We start from the raw sequence: 18072 nt of genomic DNA on the forward strand, positions 1-18072 counted from the left end.
TCATGAAGGAAGAATACGGCCTGTGTATTCACATGTGTAGAGCGATGTACCTGTTGTGCTCCATGAACCAGCCACACACCTGCCTTCTCTTTGGCTGGTGAGGATGAAGCAGTTCTTTTGTGACTTGAGGTAAAAGCAGCATTGCGTAGCTACGATAGCAAACAAAAGAATCACAGTTTCAACACGAATCAGCTGCTTCAGTGAAGCGCAGATACACAGAAATGTCTCTTAAAAAAGGCGAACGAAGTGGAGAAATGATATTTTGGTCTTCTGTCCAGTCACGTGAAAAACATCCAGAGCAGGAAATGACACAAGAAGTGTCTATAAAAATAATGAGGAAGAGGAGCCTTCCTGTCTTCAACCGACTGCGAAGAGACAGAATGAAAACATGTGAGCGGTCACTGTCTCATCTCTGCTTTACTTTATTATTGCTCCTCTGGCGTCGGACACGGGTTCAACGTCTGGTCCAGAGTTTGGTTATTGCTTCGTCTGTAGCTTATATGATATCAAAAGTGTACACAACACACACACTCATATGTGTACCGCGTGTTGTGAAGTAAAGTGTACTTTGTCTCTTGCATCTGCTTTTTGTTCTTCCTCCTCACGCCTGCTCTTTTCCTCTCGGTGGTTGTTCTTGCAGAGAGAGAACGGTCGCTACTTCACCATCACGCAGCTGCCGAGCTGCTGCTGAGCAGCCAGACACAGCTCCTGCACGTCCGGGTCGGCGCCGGAGGCCGAGCCCATGCTCCACACGGCGGGTTTGAAGGAGACGGGGAAGCCGCCTCGAGCTGCAGGCCGGGGCTGCTGGTGGAGGCCGATGTGGGCCGGAGGCGGCGCGTGCTGGCTGATGTGCAGGCGAGCCTCCAGAAGGTACGCAGCGGAGGCCACCGGGGACAGCGAGGAAGAGTAGCAGGGTGCCGAGGAGGAGGAAGAGGGAGTCTTCAGGGCTTGTTCCCAGAGGTCGTGCTGTAAACCCACCGGAGCTGGCTGAGCAGGCAGCGCGGCGGCGGCGGGCGCCTCCAACATGAAGGAGGACGCGAACACTGTCGTCGGTGGAGGAGATGGCGACTGGTGCTGAGCCAGAAACAGCAGCGGATTCTGCTGTGGAGGTCCAGTCTGAGCTGCTGGGACCGGAGGCTGGGCCCGGTGCTGGATCTGGAGCATCCTGGAACACAGAAGGCAGAACATCAGACTCTCTATTGACCCGCTCCCTCAGACATGGTCAGGACAGGAAGGCTTCAGCGTCATCACCTCTGCTGGTGCAGAACCTCCTCCAGCATGCTGCGGCGCTCGCAGAGAGCCGGACCCAGCGACCCGCGGCTGCCTCGGTTACTGGAGGCTGAAGGAAAGACCTGCCGCGTCAGGCCCTTGATCTTGTTTAATCCCAGAAGCCCCTTCGTGCGCGTGTTTTTCCTCAGCTGCTGGCGGAAAGCTTTGAGTCCTGGGGAAAGGCATGGGAGAGCGTTACACAAGCCTCCTTTCATCCGGTAACGTGACGCATTACTTCTTTTTCCTCGTGAATCCCAGCGATAAACAACCCTGGAGATCACGCGCCCGCACCTTGTGTGAGCGAGGTGTCGGAGGCTCGGCGGCCCTCCTGGAAGCTGGCGGCGGGCAGGCTGCCCTGGGCCTGGGGCAGGAGGTGGGAGGAGAGCGCCAGGGGAGCTCCAGCAGGCAGGAGAGCTGCATGCTGCGTCCCAGAGGCCAGCAGGGTCGACACATCACCCCACGCCGCCTGCACGGCGGGGGCTGGACTGGATGAAGACTTCAGACAGCTGTCAGAAGAAGCCCCGTCAGAGGGACTGACCACAATGCCTGCAGAGGGAGAACAGGGAAGACGTTGGGACGCCGCACGTGTGACAGGCTGTAGATTGATGAAGAGAGTACAACACACTTACATGGAGGGTTGCACTGGTGGAAACCCGCCGACACCTCGGCCAGCGTGTGTCTGCGGGAGGTGGTGATGGGAGGCAGCAGAGGCCCGAGAGGCTGCGTGGCCTCCTCCTCCTCCAGGTCGCGGGGTCGCACCTCTTCGCTGATGCTGGTCTCCAGCAGGCTGTTGGGCGAGATGGAGCGGTTCCAGAGCAGTCTGTTCAGGCTGGCCTCCACTGGAAACACCACGCGCTGGAACACAGAGAGCTGGCGCTTAGCTACTCATTGACAGGTGCAGTATTTGGTCTATCCGTAGATAAGGGAAGAGGGTGAAGTCTCCTGACCTCTGAGCTGCTGACTGCGCTCAAGTTTGATCATAATTTACCTGGAACAATCCACTCTGGTCATACTCCATTTCTGGGTACACTGGAGGGCTTTTGGCTGGAAGAGAACATGCTGTGGCTCTAAAGCAGTCGGTGGACTCCATGATCACCTGCAAACAGGAAGGACACCGTGCTTTAGCCCTGAGTGTGAAGCGGCAGGAGGTTACTTCAGGACTCGCATGAGTCTCAGCTCATTGCACACTCACCTCCGGGCCGCTGGAGTCCGAGCTGCTCCTGGCTCTCTGGCTCCACGTCCCGCACTGCCGGCTCAGCTGCTGGCTGCGATGCTCTCTCACTCGCTCCAGCAGCAGGTAGTAGATGGCAGAGAAGTGATTATAGCTGCTGCTCTGCAGAGACTGAGAACAAGGACACACAGCAGGTTAGTGGTGTGGCCTCTTTGTTCGCGCCTCCTGTCTTCGCAGCGTCCTGCAGCTCGTGCAGTGAAAGCTGTAACCACGTGCTCGGCCTTCCCTCTCTTAAGCATGATCAAAGTCATAAAACGCGGCGCTCAGTCACCTCGATGGTCTTCTGGCGGTTGATGCCCAGAGTGTTCATGATGCCCAGCACCGGCTCGCTGTAGTCCCCCAGGTTGGAGTTGTACTCCGTCAGGGAGTGGCTGAGGGTCTGGTGGGCGGCCGTCGGGTCCGCCAGCATCCAGCGGTGCTGCTTGATCTGGGCCATGCTGATCCTCCTGGCCGGGTCGACCACCAGCATCTTGCGGATCAGGTTTTCACAGTCTGGGGACGAAGTCCAAGAATGAGTTTTGGATTCTGAGCACTTTAAATTTAGACAGAATTGTTAATTAGCAGTGTTTATTTTCTCGAGCTGTGTTGCTGGTCTACCTTGAGACATGAAGAAAGGGATTCTGAATCGTCCCTCTGTGACTCTCTGTCTGAGGGCAGGAAGGCTCGGCCCATCGAACGGAAGAGAGCCGCACACCAGAACGTAGAGGACCACCCCCAGGCTCTGGAGACACAACACAGGATGTGAGCACGAGGAGAAAATGGATGCTGGATTAAATAATCCCGTTATCCTTCTAAAAGCGTACCCAGATGTCCAGCTGCGGCCCCTCGTACTCTTTCCCTTCAAACACCTCCGGGGCGGCGTACGGCGGGCTGCCGCACCACGTGGACAGAGCCTCCCTCGCGTTGTAGAAGTTTCCAAAACCAAAGTCTGTCGGACACAAGAAGACACACAACTGTTCAACGCTCGGGGGGGCGGAAGCAGACGTTCCCCTTCTGATTCATCACCATGGTCTTCTGGGACTCTTTTGGACCAGATCACGTTGAGCTAATCATAAGAGTCTTCCAACAACAATCCCTTGATTCAGAATAGTTTCATCCTGCCTTCCAGCAAACCACTAGCGGCTGCATGGCAGCGAGCAGCAGACCTACCGGCCAGCTTGATGTTCATGTTGGCGTCCAGCAGCAGGTTCTCTGTCTTCAGGTCTCGGTGGACGATGTGGTGCCGGTGGCAGTAGTCCACGGCTGTGAGGATCTGCCAAAACTTCTTCCGCGCCTCATCTTCACTCATCCGGCCGTTTGAGGTCAGGTGGTCTGGAGGGACAGACGATATTTTAGTTCAGGTCGAGCGCTAGCCTACATTCAATTTAAAAGGAGAGAAAACACATTTGAAAAGCTAACTCACCAAACATTTCTCCGTTCTTGGCGTACTCTGTGACGATGTACAGCATGTCTTTGGTCTCCATGACCTGAGATCAATGAGAGGAAAGAGAGTTCAAACCAGCGTCATCCACGGTTAGATCACCACCAGTGAAAGAGTTCAGCTCGCTGCAGGCTTCTGTTGCATGAGACATGAGCACCAACCACCTGCAGCTCATGCTCGCTCTGGTTTCATGAAAGGCCTGTTGCGTAAGCAGTGACTTCCTGCATGGATCCACATTATGTTTAAAACACATTTATACCACAAACCCAGAAGGGAAACACATAAATGCTTCACACGCAGACACATTATTATTGAAATGTTCTCCCTCAGGCTGGACTTTAGATGGAACAGATCATCTCCTTATCTCCTCAACAATAGAGAGACGTTCACACGGGCGAGCGAGCGCGTGGAAAACACCAGAAGTGAAATCATTTAAAATTCATAGAAGGCTTTAATTTCCCAGGAGCGGCCTCAGCCACCGTCAACTAAATACCATAAGATTCATCCACCTTTAGAAACAAGAGAGGGATGATTCACCCCCCCCCCCCCCCCGGCCCCTCCTCCTCCCTGGGGCTCCGTCACCCTGAGGTGCTGCTGACGTCAAGGACCCTGAACCCAAAAGAAGCAAGATACGTCCTCACTGCCCAAGTGTTCTGTTTTATCTTCCATAAAGTGACGTTTACTCTGAGAGAAATATTCAAACCCAACACTTTAATCGCTGCACTTTTCTATTAGAAGCAGATATTTTACATGTCTTGTGCAGTATTGTACAATCTTCTCAAAATGCCGGCTGACATTTCTCTCAGCACTGTGATGCACTAACATGTGAAACCCGTCTGTGGGTGCAGAGTTTGTGGCGTACACTGGCAGAGGGGCTGAAGAGGAGGAGTGTGATAGATGAAGGTCACAGAGAGGCTGAGACAAAGAGGCTTCGATGAGCCTTGACGAGAGGAAAAATAACGTTTCGCTCTCATGAGATCCGAGAGAGAAGGAAGCAGCAGCTGATGTTTGGGTCTCAGATCTCTTCCACCATCACCGAGTACCAAGCGTGTGACTCGCAGCACGCCGACACGCCAAGGTCACGGAGAGAAGGACCACATGCAGACAGAGGTCATCCATGTCAGACTGAGAGTAATAACAGTCTTATTGCATTTACCTTCACCATTATAGTGTGAATATATGTACTTGACATTTGACTCAGAACATTTAAACATTTTATATTATTTAACAATATTTTATTCTTACCACTTAATTTCTACAACTCTTGTAAACCTCGATTGGAAATGCTGATTATTATAATAAAGCTTATCATTCTAATAAAGCTCATCACTATTGTAAAGCTTATCATTATAATAAAACTTATCACTATTATAAAGCTTATCATTCTAATAAAGCTCATCACTATTATAAAGCTTATCATTCTAATAAAGCTCATCACTATTATAAAGCTTATCATTCTAATAAAGCTCATCACTATTATAAAGCTTATCATTCTAATAAAGCTCATCACTATAATAAAGCTTATCATTCTAATAAAGCTCATCACTATAATAAAGCTTATCATTCTAATAAGCTCATCACTATTATGAAGCTTATCATTATAATGACTAAACATTCTTTACGTCTCCAGCCTTTAAACGGTTTTACTTAAACATTCCTATTTAGTTAACTAGCATATAAGGCAAAGACAATCAGTTCTCACAACTGTGACGCTGGAAGAAGGGAAGGTTGCACGATGTCACCTCCTGACGGAGAGTTTCGTCTCCTTGTTTCCTTCATGTGGTGAAGCCACCTTTATAGGACATGATTTTCAGTAAATACTGATCAGCTGTTTAAAACATGAAGTTATCCTTAAAAGAAGCAAAACAACGGCAAGGTACCATGAAGCAAAGAGGCCATGTTGTGTGGTTGCCTGCGTCGGTGTGTGTGTGTGTGTGTGTGTGTGTGTGTGTGTGTGTGTGTGTGTGTGTGTTTCTTTCCAGACGCCAGCCACAACCTCACGAGGAGGCTGAGGAGGAAAAAGCGGATTCTCTTCACTAAGTCTTCAATATGATTAGCCTTCACGTGACGTGCAGACACATTGCACCTGGTTTAAACAGAACTGGGATTAACGGACACACCTGGTGACACGTCTTCACACACAAGTCTCCAGACTCTAATCCAGCAGATCTGCAGTCACCTCAACCATTGTGTAACTGAACACAACCTGCCCTGTTCCCAGCACTGACAGGTCGCATGATTACTCAGTGTCTTTCTCTTAGACACACACACACACACACACACACACACACACACACACACACACACACACACACACACACACACACACACACACAGAGGGAGGTCAGAAGGGACTGCACTAATGCTGTTGTGCTGTACTTATGACTCAATGTGCTCTGAGAGTCAGCAGCTGCAACAAGCCAGTACAAACCACTTAGATCAAAAATGGCCGCCATGTGGCCGCTGCGTCCATGTGAACAGTGACGAGGCACACGGCTCCGCTCCGCCGGGTTCCTGAGCTTTCTGAGCTTTCTGAGGGGAATGCATCTGTACCCACTTTGCAAAGTGTCCCTGCACCTGCAGCCGCCACATAACCCGAATTCAGTTGACGCTGTAATGCGGGCTGAATAACGCTCCGCTGCACGCACACACCATCTGCACACACACCGCACATGCATGACACACACCGCAGATAACACACACCTGGTAGAGTTTGATGATGTGGGGGTGGTTCAGCAGCTTCATAATCTGCACCTCTCTGTAAATCTTCTCCAGGTTGGAGGGGTTCAGTCTCGTCTTGTCAATGATTTTAATAGCCACCTAAAAAAAAATAGCAAACTGAAAAATTAGTATTATGCATCTGTGTCAATGTGCAAAAAAATAGTCACAGCAGTTGGAGAGCAGCAGCTGACCTGTGTTTTGGTGACTTTATGTCTGGCCAGTTTCACCACTGCGAAGTTGCCCTTCCCCAGGGTGCGGATGATCTCGTAGAAGCCGACCTGCAGGGGCCTTCCCGGGGCCGCGCTGGCCTGAGCCGCCCCCTCCGTCAGGACCACCATGATGCAGCTGGGACACTTCAGCACCTGCAGGGACCAAGACAGACCTGTTCTTCACTGCTCTCATTCAACTGTATCCACAGATACGGTTTTACATTATGAGGCAGGTGTTTGTGTCTTCAGCATGTGGCCCAGACTGTACACTTTATTCTACAAGGAGTTCACTGGAGAATGAGTGAGTGTGATACTTTCAACGAAATAAAACACATGACTTATAATCAGACACAAAATGAAAGTACAAATACTTCCTAATGACTTGAACATTGATTATTCCCCTAATGCCAATGTAGTTACATTACAAAGTGACTTTTTGTTACTTTTAAATATTAAGTTAAAGAGAATAAACTCGAACGACCACATCAGAAAGTAGCTTTGGATTCTGAGAAATGACCAAATGACCGAAAGGTTCCGATCAGCAATAAAGAGAAGAGTGTTCTTACCTCAACGAGCGGACATGGAGCTCTTCTCTCTCGGCTCAGAGGAGACGCGAACTAGTCCACACGAGAACACGCGCGGAGGGACTTTTATTCTTCTTCTTCTCTATATTCTGACTTTTTTACTTCTCCGGACCGGGTCTCGTTGTGAGAGGACCGGGTCTCGTTGTGAGAGGACCGGTTCTCGTTGTGAGAGGACCGGTTCTCGGTGTGAGAGGACCGGGTTTCGGTGAGAGGACCGGGTCTCGGTGAGAGAGGACCGGGTCTCGTTGTGAGAGGACTGGGTCTCGGTGAGGGAGGACCGGGTCTCGTTGTGACAGGACCGGGTCTCGGTGAGAGAGGACCGGGTCTCGTTGTGACAGGACCGGGTCTCGGTGAGAGAGGACCGGGTCTCGGTGAGAGAGGACCGGGTCTCGGTGAGTGGCTCCGCCGGAATGCAGAGCAGGGCTTCGGCACTCACAGGGGGAACTCCTCCTCCTCCTCCTCCTCCCTCCGCCACCATAACAAATTGATACCCGCCTCACTGACGTCACACCCGCGTCAGAGCTCCGCGCGCAGCGCAAGGCGAGTCCGGGCTCGAGCGAAAGGCACAGGTTGCTGGGCAACCGTGCGGCTCGGGCTCGCGGTGACGTGAGTGCTGGTGGAGGGGTTGCTGGGAGATGGGTTCGGTGACGTCAGTGCTGGAGATGTGTCACCACGTGATGTCCCTCCGCCGGGCGCTGCCTCGCGCAGCAACAGAAACAGAAAGCTGGTGCTCAGCTAGCTCAGCTAGCTCAGCTAGCTTCCTTTAGCTCCAACAAATCGTACTTCATCTCTGCTGGAAAATAACACTAATGATTGTATCATACGTCATATGTGCTGTTTCATCTGTTTGATCACATTATATTTGATCCTGCTCTTGTTTTTGTTGTTTCATGTGAACACAATGTTTTGCATATTCAGTCTATTTGTCTCTTTATAAGTCATATGTTTGATCTAATCTGTTTTATTCCACTCTGTGTATTCTAGGCATTATTTAAACGATATAAACGAAAAATATAAATGATAACATGTTTCAGATGTTGAACATACAGTGACATAGAACCATAGTGTGTGTGTGTGTGTGTGTGTGTGTGTGTGTGTGTGTGTGTGTGTGTGTGTGTGTGTGTGTGTGTGTTTAAAGAGTGTAAATAGCCTCAGGAGAGAGACAGATTGCTCCCTCACAGTCTGAAATGTTAAAGAAATGCAAACTTTATGCAAAATCTTTCAACTGAAAGGTCACGAAATACCTTGACGCACGACCAACAAAACCACGCGGCGCCCCGCTCCTCGTCTCTGAGCTTTCATAACCAAATGTTCTACTTGGTGCCATTAGAATATCTCTCTCACATGCAAACCTCACTTGTTTCACTTCCTGAGTTTGAAGCAGACACATGAACGCAGTCAGGTTGAGCAGCAGGACGAGAACGTTTGGTCTTCATCAGTGTTTCTTAACCTGGACCCAATGTACCATCCAGGGTACTTTAAGTAACACAGAACACGAGCTTTAAAGATTACATTCATACACAATACATTTGTGCAGACAACATAACAATACAACAAATAAGACGAGAACAAACAACAATGTGGGAAGTTGTCGTGTCTGATTGGATGTTCTGCTCTGGCGTCACTTCCAGTTCCCAGAAGTCATCATGTGGTCAAGTGTAACGGTATCTTGTGATGCCAAACCACAGTATTTATTCGTTTTTATTTATTTATTAATGATGACTTAAGAAAATACAAAATGTGCCAAGTAAAGAAATGTGTGAATATGTTAAACATGAGCCAAAACACATTCAGCTCAGACCAGCCGTACGGGCGCAACTTCTCATTTCTGGTAATGACACGACCTCACACACACACACACACACACACACACACACACACACACACACACACACACACACACACACACACACACACACCTCTGCATGGCCATTTGTTTGTACAGTCCACACATGTGTTTTTATCCGTTTCAATGCATTGTTGGTTACACGAACATCAAAACATCAAAAGAACAGCTGACTTGTTAACAGTCAACTTGAAAAAGGTTAAAGTATTTTCTGTGTTGTGCAGAAAACAAAAGATTGTCATTTCTGCTATCAGTCATGAAATGATGATGAAAATATGTGCGGTTGCGCAGTCATGTTTTGTTCTCAGGAGTTATCAGTGTTTACTAAAAGAACTTATCAGTAAAGTTTCACTGCACATTCAGACGCAAGCAAAACGCCACAGCCATCTTCCATCGGTCTGCTTTCCTCATGAAGAGCTTTTCTCCATCGTGGGGTCAGAGGTCAGCCTCTTCTAGCCAGTACTTGAGCTGTGAGGACGATGATGCATAACCAGATATGATTAATTAGAAGTTCAGAAAATACATGTCAAGGTCCATCTCAAGGTCAGGATCACACGACAGCAGAAGATCCTGTGACGGCGTCCACAAAACAGGACTAAGCACGGTGGGGAAAGTAATTTTTGATGTATTACCCTTGACATGCTATTTCTTAAATGTTAGTTTTTAACATTTGAACACTCGGTTCAGCTGTTCTCCTGGTGTGTGTGTGTGTGTGTGTGTGTGTGACTCACATGTCCTCTCAGTGACCTTCAGCCCTCTGCTGCACATCTCCAGTGTGATGCAGAGCATCTGTTGCACTGACCTTGACCCTCGACCTCGAGCCCTCAGAGCATCAGCCTGCCTCTCGATGAGGATCCGCTCCACTGCAACTCTTTCCGGGCTGTTAGTTTTAGCCCCATACTCTACTAACATTTAATACATATTTTTAAATATTTGGTACACAAAGTACAGCTAACATGTCTGAAACTTTGACCAAATGTCTGCAAAAAGCATGTATACTTTATGTTTACTGCTGATTAGAAAATGTAAAGTATAAAAGTAAACGATAGCTCTCTGGCACGCAGAGAGAAAATGATGAACAATGAACATAAAAGTCATACATTAAACCTGTTCTCCTCATAACTAATGCATGACATACACGCACACGTCGTGGAGCCGAGTCAACGTCGCCCTGAACGTCGTCCTGATGTTGAGGATTTCTCTCAGGTCCATCCCCTGCTGCTGCCTCGCTGGCTGCCAACGGCTGCGTCTGACACAGATGCAGCATGGAGTGTAGGCTGCAGACACTCCATGCTGCATCTGACACAGATGCAGCATGGAGTGTAGGCTGCAGACACTCCATGCTGCATCCGACACAGATGCAGCATGGAGTATAGGCTGCAGACACTCCATGCTGCATCTGACACAGATGCAGCATGGAGTGTAGGCTGCAGACACTCCATGCTGCATCCGACACAGATGCAGCATGGAGTATAGGCTGCAGACACTCCATGCTGCATCTGACACAGACGCAGCATGGAGTGTAGGCTGCAGACACTCCATGCTGCATCTGACACAGACGCAGCATGGAGTGTAGGCTGCAGACACTCCATGCCGCGTCTGACACAGACGCAGCATGGAGTGTAGGCTGCAGACACTCCATGCCGCGTCTGACACAGACGCAGCATGGAGTGTAGGCTGCAGACACTCCATGCCGCGTCTGACACAGACGCAGCATGGAGTGTAGGCTGCAGACACTCCATGCTGCGTCTGACACAGATGCAGCATGGAGTGTAGGCTGCAGACACTCCATGCTGCATCTGACACAGATGCAGCATGGAGTATAGGCTGCAGACACTCCATGCTGCATCTGACACAGACGCAGCATGGAGTGTCTGCAGCTCGCAGGCAGTGCGTTCGCCACAGAACCAGCAGCTCCTGCTCACACACCAGTGAAACAGAACCAGCAGCTCCTGCTCACACACCAGTGAAACAGAACCAGCAGCTCCTGCTCACACACCAGTGAAACAGAACCGGTTCACTGCAGCTCTGCTGAGTTAATGAGGCAGAACTTCCTGTTTTGGGATCTTTGTGAGATTTCATGAAGGAAAGTTTGTTTGTAAAAGCTCATATGTTATTGCTTCTTTTTTTATTAAACTTGGAAAACCAATGTTTACGTTGAGATTATTCGTATGTGCGATGTACATAATCACATCTCTTCATCAGCACACAGCCAGGACTCGCCGCCTGGGGGGAAGATCCACTTATTGACCTCAGTCCAGTTATTTTACTATTTGCTTCTGCACCATCCGACTGGTGAAAAGCTCCTTTGTCTCATCATTGGGTGTCACTGAGCTCTGGGAGGACAGCGGCCGCTTCTTCTTTGGTCATTAACATGAGTCTGTCTGCGCTTGTTGACTTTGTCCTCGTGAGCTGGTGCGTCAGCTTCATGCAGCTGCTCCCATGAACAGCCTCCATGGTGAGAGACTCACAGATCTCATTCACATGCTCCCCTCACTGAGGGCCTTTTTTGTTTTGAACTCCCATATAAATTATGGTTTATGAGTGACAATAAAGCCACTGTAAGTTGAACTGAAGAATGATTCCATTCACGAGGAAGAATAGGCTCGGCATTGTCTGCTTGTGGAAACACTTTACTTTCTGAGAAAATAAATGATGGTAATAGATTGATTATTTGGATGTTTTCCACAGCAGCTGTTTAGTGGTACGAGCCTCAGGGTGCAGAAAGATGGAAAATACTTGTTTGATGTGACTTTCACAACCTTTCCACTCAGGAAGCACAACATGCGAACGGGAAACCTCGATTATTTCACTCAAAACAACAAACTAAAAATACTGTAAAATTAACAACAATGTTGTATTACAGTGCAAACGGCTTTGCAGCCATTTTGCAATAGTCTAGTACTTTTGTAGTGTTTGTGCTCTGAACAATAGAGTGGGGAAGTGGTGTTTTTGGCTTCAAAGCAAACAGGTCATGCAAACTTGAGACACAAGAAAGCGTAAGACGATCTTCATGCGACGTCTTTCCGTGTCTGTACGATCTGCTTTCATCAGCAGCATTTCTATGTAACAAAGGCCCTTTCTGCAAAAGAATGCACGATGCATTGTTACCTCCAGCACAGCCGCTGACGCAGTTATCCTGCGCTGTCAGTTATCTAGAGATGTAAATACCTGGCCGCCGCCTGCCTCCGCACAGGGCGACACGCAGCCTTTATGAACGCTTGTGTGCGCAAAAGCCCCTCAGGAGACAAAGCCGCGTGCGTCATACGATGGATCAGCTTATTATCCAGGGCTGAGGGGGAAGTGGGGTATCCAGAAAGGAGAAATAGGAGCAGGACAAGGAGAATGAAATGAGAAGACTGGTAAAGATAGACTCCATGACATAAAAGAGGCAGTAAAGGAGAGCATGACACAAAGACACAAGGGTTCAACAACAGAGAGGAAGACTATTAGAAAGAGGTCAGCGAGGAAGGACGACGCTCCTCCTGTAAAGATGCTCTCACTCACTTACACAGACAGAGAGATGGACAGAGAAGGATTGTGTTCATGTCTTTTAAGTCGACAAGAGATTCATCAAATTGAGCTGCTCATGATGACATGGATATGATTTATGGGACAGTGGAAAAGCAGCAGAAGGCAGATGTGATGAACATGATGTACAAAACAAACAAAGCCTTCAAGCTCCACTGCAGGATGTAAATAACTTCATCGTGTGAACAAACAAGACAGCGAGTAAAAGACCTCCAGCTAACATGCTGAAGTTTACACCACGTAGTGTAGCGTGTTAGCATGCTGAAGCTACCAGTGCGCTCAAAGGGTTGTTGGACAACAAAATAGTTTGTGAATCACTCATTTCTGATGTTGCATTGAGGCGGGAGGGCTGTGTCCAACTATTCACGTCTTCCTGCAACAGAGAAGTACATCCTGAATATGTCTGACTGACGTCATGCAGACCACATCACATGGATTACTTTGTGTGTGCTGTGTTTTATTTTTGGCATATTAACGACACTAAAAAGTGTAGAGAGGTGGTGAAAGAGTCTGTATCCATAACTATAAAGAAAAGGATTTATGTAGCGCTGGATTAATCTCATCACATTATCATATCAAACACTGCGACCCCTGGAGCCACGCTGCAATGTTTAAATATACACCATGTGCTGTGAAACATCAGCCATCCACTGAGGAGATGATTAACAGGGTGACCTGGATGTGACACTCAGTCCAGATGGAAAGGAGCAGCGAGGTATCCTTCAGGTGCTGCTCCTCTTGTGCTCCTCATGGTGCCATACGGTCGCCCAGCTGGGCCTGAAGCCGGACATCAGCCCGGACTCTTCACAGGAGGAGAGGAAGTGTAGAGAGCTGCACAGATCTGCAGAGGGCAAAGTGAGAGGAGGACAGCGACAGATCCACTCAGAAGCTGACGAGTGGGGAACTTTATTTATTTATTCATTGCACATATTACACACAAACTAACGCCCAGACCTGTTGTGTCTGAACTCACTTTATCGTGAGTTATTTTCACCAGACATCCAGCGTCTCCCTGCACTTCGCTCCGTTCAGAGCAAACAGAGTAAAATGTCATGTTGTTTTAAACGCGGTGGAGAGTCTGAGAGAAGTCTGCCAGAGAAAAGAGCAGCTAAGCAGGATTAAGAGCGCTAAGCTGAGTGACGGGCGCAGGAGCGACCATCAGGACGTCTGTGTGCTGTTGCCACGTGAGCGCTGGACTTTAAAGAGACCGGCAAGAGGCGAGGGGATGCTCTGCTGCACCGACGGCAAACAAGGACAGAGCTCAGGTCAAGAGGTCAAGAGGTCAAGAGGTGAACACGACCACTTCTCACTTTACTTTAAGAGCTGCAAACAGGAGTACGATGCAGACATGCAGAATATTCACAAGCAATTTTACTACAGAATAATTTGTCTTTAGATTTTATAATTTTTTATAATAATTTGTTTAAACTAACACTTACAATTCAGGTAATCTGTCATTTGTTTCTGTTATATTTCTGATCAGTTTAACAAAAAGATGTTCTCTGTTCACAAAGCTTTCATGTGCAGCTTCAGCGTTATCTTCTGCACTAAAACACACACACACACACACACACACACACACACACACACACACACACACACACACACACACACACACACACACACACATAGTAAATTCTGATGCCAGGACAATAAATCCAGAAGATGTTGCAGCTTCTGGCAGAGCTGCAGGACTGTGGAACCTCCTCTTCTGGTACAGATGTTTTTCAACAGACGTCCTGTTGGAATCCTCTGATTTAGAGGATGAAGCTGCTCACGCTGCAGACACCAAATAGGGAAGAACAAACTGTCCTAAACAGCTGGTGTATGTACACTTCTTCATGTGAAGCGAGGAGGAGGGTGTTCCTCATGCTCCTGTAACCCTGTGGGTCCTTCCTCCCCGTGAGGCAACAGGAGGGTCAGGATCAGACGCTTCCTGTGTTGCTGTTCTCCAAAGAGACGATGTCCCCATGATGACGTCACACACTCTCCTCTCGTCAGTGTTTCTGTTTCACTGACTTTTACATTTTGACATGAAAAGAGAAATATTACTGTCTCACTGTCGGCCATGTTGTTTGACAGGAAGCTGTGTGGCGACAGCGTGTTCAGCATTGTGTTTAGCATTGTGTTTAGCATTGTGTAGCATTGTGTTTAGCATTGTGTTTAGCATTGTGTAGCATTGTGTTCAGCATTGTGTTCAGCATTGTGTTCATCATTGTGTTCATCATTGTGTTCAGCATTGTGTTCAGCATTGTGTTCATCATTGTGTTCATCATTGTGTTCAGCATTGTGTTCATCATTGTGTTCAGCATTGTGTTTAGCATTGTGTTCATCATTGTGTTCAGCATTGTGTTCAGCATTGTGTTCATCATTGTGTTCATCATTGTGTTCATCATTGTGTTCAGCATTGTGTTCATCATTGTGTTCAGCATTGTGTTCATCATTGTGTTCATCATTGTGTTCAGCATTGTGTTCATCATTGTGTTCATCATTGTGTTTCGTTGCTCAGGCTTTTAGACACCAGCACAGTTACAGTTACAGTTCAACACGGTTCCTCTTCTGCTCTTCTTCCAACAGCAGACCTCCCACTGCTCTCTTTCATGATGAACTTCAGATTAACTGCAGCACAAATACTCTTGTGTTCATCTCCTGTCACCCCCCCCCCCCCCCCCCCACACACACACACCAGTTTATCTCCTTTCACTAGCTCGTCTCCAGTAAGGAAATGTCAGCCACTTAGGGCTGAAAATAAATATCCAAGGCAGCGCAGCAGCCACAGGAGTCACCTCGCACACAGTGCAGCAGCACACGGTGCAGCAGCAGCAACACACGGTGCAGCAGCAGCACACGGTGCAGCAGCAGCAACACACGGTGCAGCAGCAGCACACGGTGCAGCAGCAGCAGCACACGGTGCAGCAGCAGCACACGGTGCAGCAGCAGCAACACACGGTGCAGCAGCAGCACACGGTGCAGCAGCAGCACACGGTGCAGCAGCAGCAGCACACGGTGCAGCAGCAGCAGCAGCAGCAGCATCCTCTTGGTCCACATTCAGACCTCAGGCTATTTTTAGCAGCAGAGATAAATGAGAAGTCAGACTCACAATCGAGACAATTTTCTTTTTAATGCTCACAGAGCGATCGCTCATGACTAAATAAGTGGAACCTTTGTCTTTTGCATGTGGCCTCTCTATGTGTGACGTCAGCCTCATAACACGCAGCTCTCTAAGAAAGTTTCCTCCTGTCTTTCATGTTCTTCATCCTCCTACAATATGAGTCAAACATCATTACCTCAGTGGGAGGCTGTGTATAATCACAGGTGCACGGTGACACGTCTGCAGCGTTAATGATGCACTGGAGGCATGAAGGCGCTGGAATGAACACCAGCAGGTTTGACTATAAATCCTCTGGTGGTCGGGTCAGGTGGGTGGAAGCCACACACCTGCAGTCACATTTCATAAACTGCAGACAGCTTGAATGCGTGTTTTAAACTTTTACCCTGATTACATGTGTTTCTTGATATTCTTCCTCTAAAATATAAATCATTTAAACTCCTTCCTTCACATCACACCTCCTCATATGAGAGTCACTATTTTCCCTCCTCCACCTCCTCCTCCTCTTCCTCCTCCTCATCCTCCTCCTCCTCCTCCTCCTCCTCCTCCTCCTCCTCCTCCTCCTCCTCCTACTCCTCCTCCTCTTCTTCCTCCTCCTCCTCCTCCTCCTGGTGACCAGACTGCCTGGTCGAAAGCGGCTGTGGACGATGATGTCAGCAGCCTGCGTCAGAGTCTTAGGGGCACGTCTACAATCCCCTGATCCGAGCTGAGCCTTCCATCGAGATCATGCCGCTCCAATCAAATGTCTTTGTGGATGCACGTCTTCCAGTTCAAGCTCTCCAAGCAGATCGGTGGGACGTCTGTGAGCTAAACGTCATCGTATGTTCAGGACATGTGTGCAACCAGAAGGACAGACGCTGAGACACACAGCAATGGGGAGGACGATGCGTTGCCTTGAATTGTCTGATCGATAGATGTGACTGAATCCTGTCAGAGGGCACTCCTCCATCACAGTCCCCCTGTGGGCAGAGCCTTTGCTGAGGGAGAAATAGACGCATCATTACAATGTTCCTGCAGAGGAGTGCGGTTGTAAAGCGTCCTGTGCTTGCAGGTGGTGCAGCATTGCTGCTGCACGCGTTGGCTCTCTGAGGCGATCAGCTGGCCGGTGCTCTGCAGGCCTGTGATGAAGCGGCATCAACACCGAGCTCAGAGCGATGCTGCTTTCTGTGGCGGCACAGAGGACGGGCGATGACGACGTTTCAGGGGTTCATTTATGGTTCATCTAGTTATCAGGGGACATTTGCGTCATCAAGGATGAAGTCAGGGTTTATTTAAGTTGAACTCGACAGATAGAGGAGAGCAGTTGAGTTGTTGGTACTTATCTAGATCACCCCTTAAAAAGCTGCTGAGTATTCTGTCACTGACTTAAAGAAGTTCTTTAGTTCAAGTTTGAAAAATATAATTGACTTTACTTTAAAAAGCAGAGACATAATGAACACAGCAGCGGCTCGTTGGTCAAGAAGAAAAGTATTGAATCACAAGTTCGACCTGATGACGCTCCAGATAAGAAATTAAGGGACAATAACCAGGATGCTTGTTCCTGCAGACATGAATCAATCCACCAAGTACATAATAAGTGAAGGATTTCACGGTTAGAGGATATAAAGCAGCTCCAAAGCAGTCCATATTGTTATAACATTATATTATTATAATATTATTTGCAGCTGTCCCTCAGGACTGAATCAACCAATGAACGTCCTTCGTTGGGTCGGTGTCTGGCATCACGTTTAATGAGGTAAATCTCCAGCTGATTAAGCAACAGCAGCTCAACGAGCTTCATCACAGTCGATTGGCTCTCAGCAGCTGTTCTGACTCCATGAAACATCCGTCACAAGCTTTAGCGACACTGCAGAAGTGAGAGGGAGACGGTGTGAGATAAAACTTTAACTGGTTGGAGCTGTCAGAGGGGCTGCGACCGCACAAACCTTGTGTTTGTGCGGCATTTGCGTCAGACAGCAGCTGTGGTTGCTCCCTCCCCTCGCAGGACTGTGGGAGTCAGCCGAAGAGGCTTCAGGGCTGAGAGAGAAACACTGCAAGGAGCCATATGCTTGTTGTTGAGGACGTGCTGGCACGCTCCACAACACACAGACACACAAATGAGATTAAAGTGGTTGCCCATGGCCTTTCCACAGAGGTGACAGGGAGGATCCTC

The 18072-nt window shown here is 48.5% G+C and overlaps 1 protein-coding gene across 1 annotated transcript in view; it reads right to left on the minus strand.

The window, feature by feature from the left end:
* Positions 1-8054, minus strand: part of sik1 (salt-inducible kinase 1) — a 9253-nt gene extending 1199 nt beyond the window's left edge. Inside the window, exons 1-14 of the mRNA XM_068601779.1 lie at positions 7417-8054; positions 6833-7003; positions 6624-6740; positions 3903-3966; positions 3650-3811; positions 3304-3428; positions 3098-3221; positions 2772-2992; positions 2462-2611; positions 2258-2365; positions 1899-2124; positions 1561-1815; positions 1252-1441; positions 1-1165 (exon numbers count right to left, since the gene is read on the minus strand). The exon at positions 1-1165 is cut by the window's left edge and continues 1199 nt beyond it. Of these exons, the coding sequence (XP_068457880.1) occupies positions 655-1165; positions 1252-1441; positions 1561-1815; positions 1899-2124; positions 2258-2365; positions 2462-2611; positions 2772-2992; positions 3098-3221; positions 3304-3428; positions 3650-3811; positions 3903-3966; positions 6624-6740; positions 6833-6979 (2400 nt within the window). The 5' untranslated portion in view covers positions 6980-7003; positions 7417-8054 and the 3' untranslated portion in view covers positions 1-654. The remainder of the gene's footprint in view (positions 1166-1251; positions 1442-1560; positions 1816-1898; positions 2125-2257; positions 2366-2461; positions 2612-2771; positions 2993-3097; positions 3222-3303; positions 3429-3649; positions 3812-3902; positions 3967-6623; positions 6741-6832; positions 7004-7416) is intronic.
* Positions 8055-18072: the final 10018 nt, after the last annotated feature.

Source organism: Clinocottus analis, unplaced genomic scaffold (genome assembly GCF_023055335.1).
Source record: "Clinocottus analis isolate CAN_PGR_092001 unplaced genomic scaffold, fCliAna1.0.p SCAF_54, whole genome shotgun sequence".
NCBI classification, from domain to species: Eukaryota; Metazoa; Chordata; class Actinopteri; order Perciformes; family Cottidae; genus Clinocottus; species Clinocottus analis.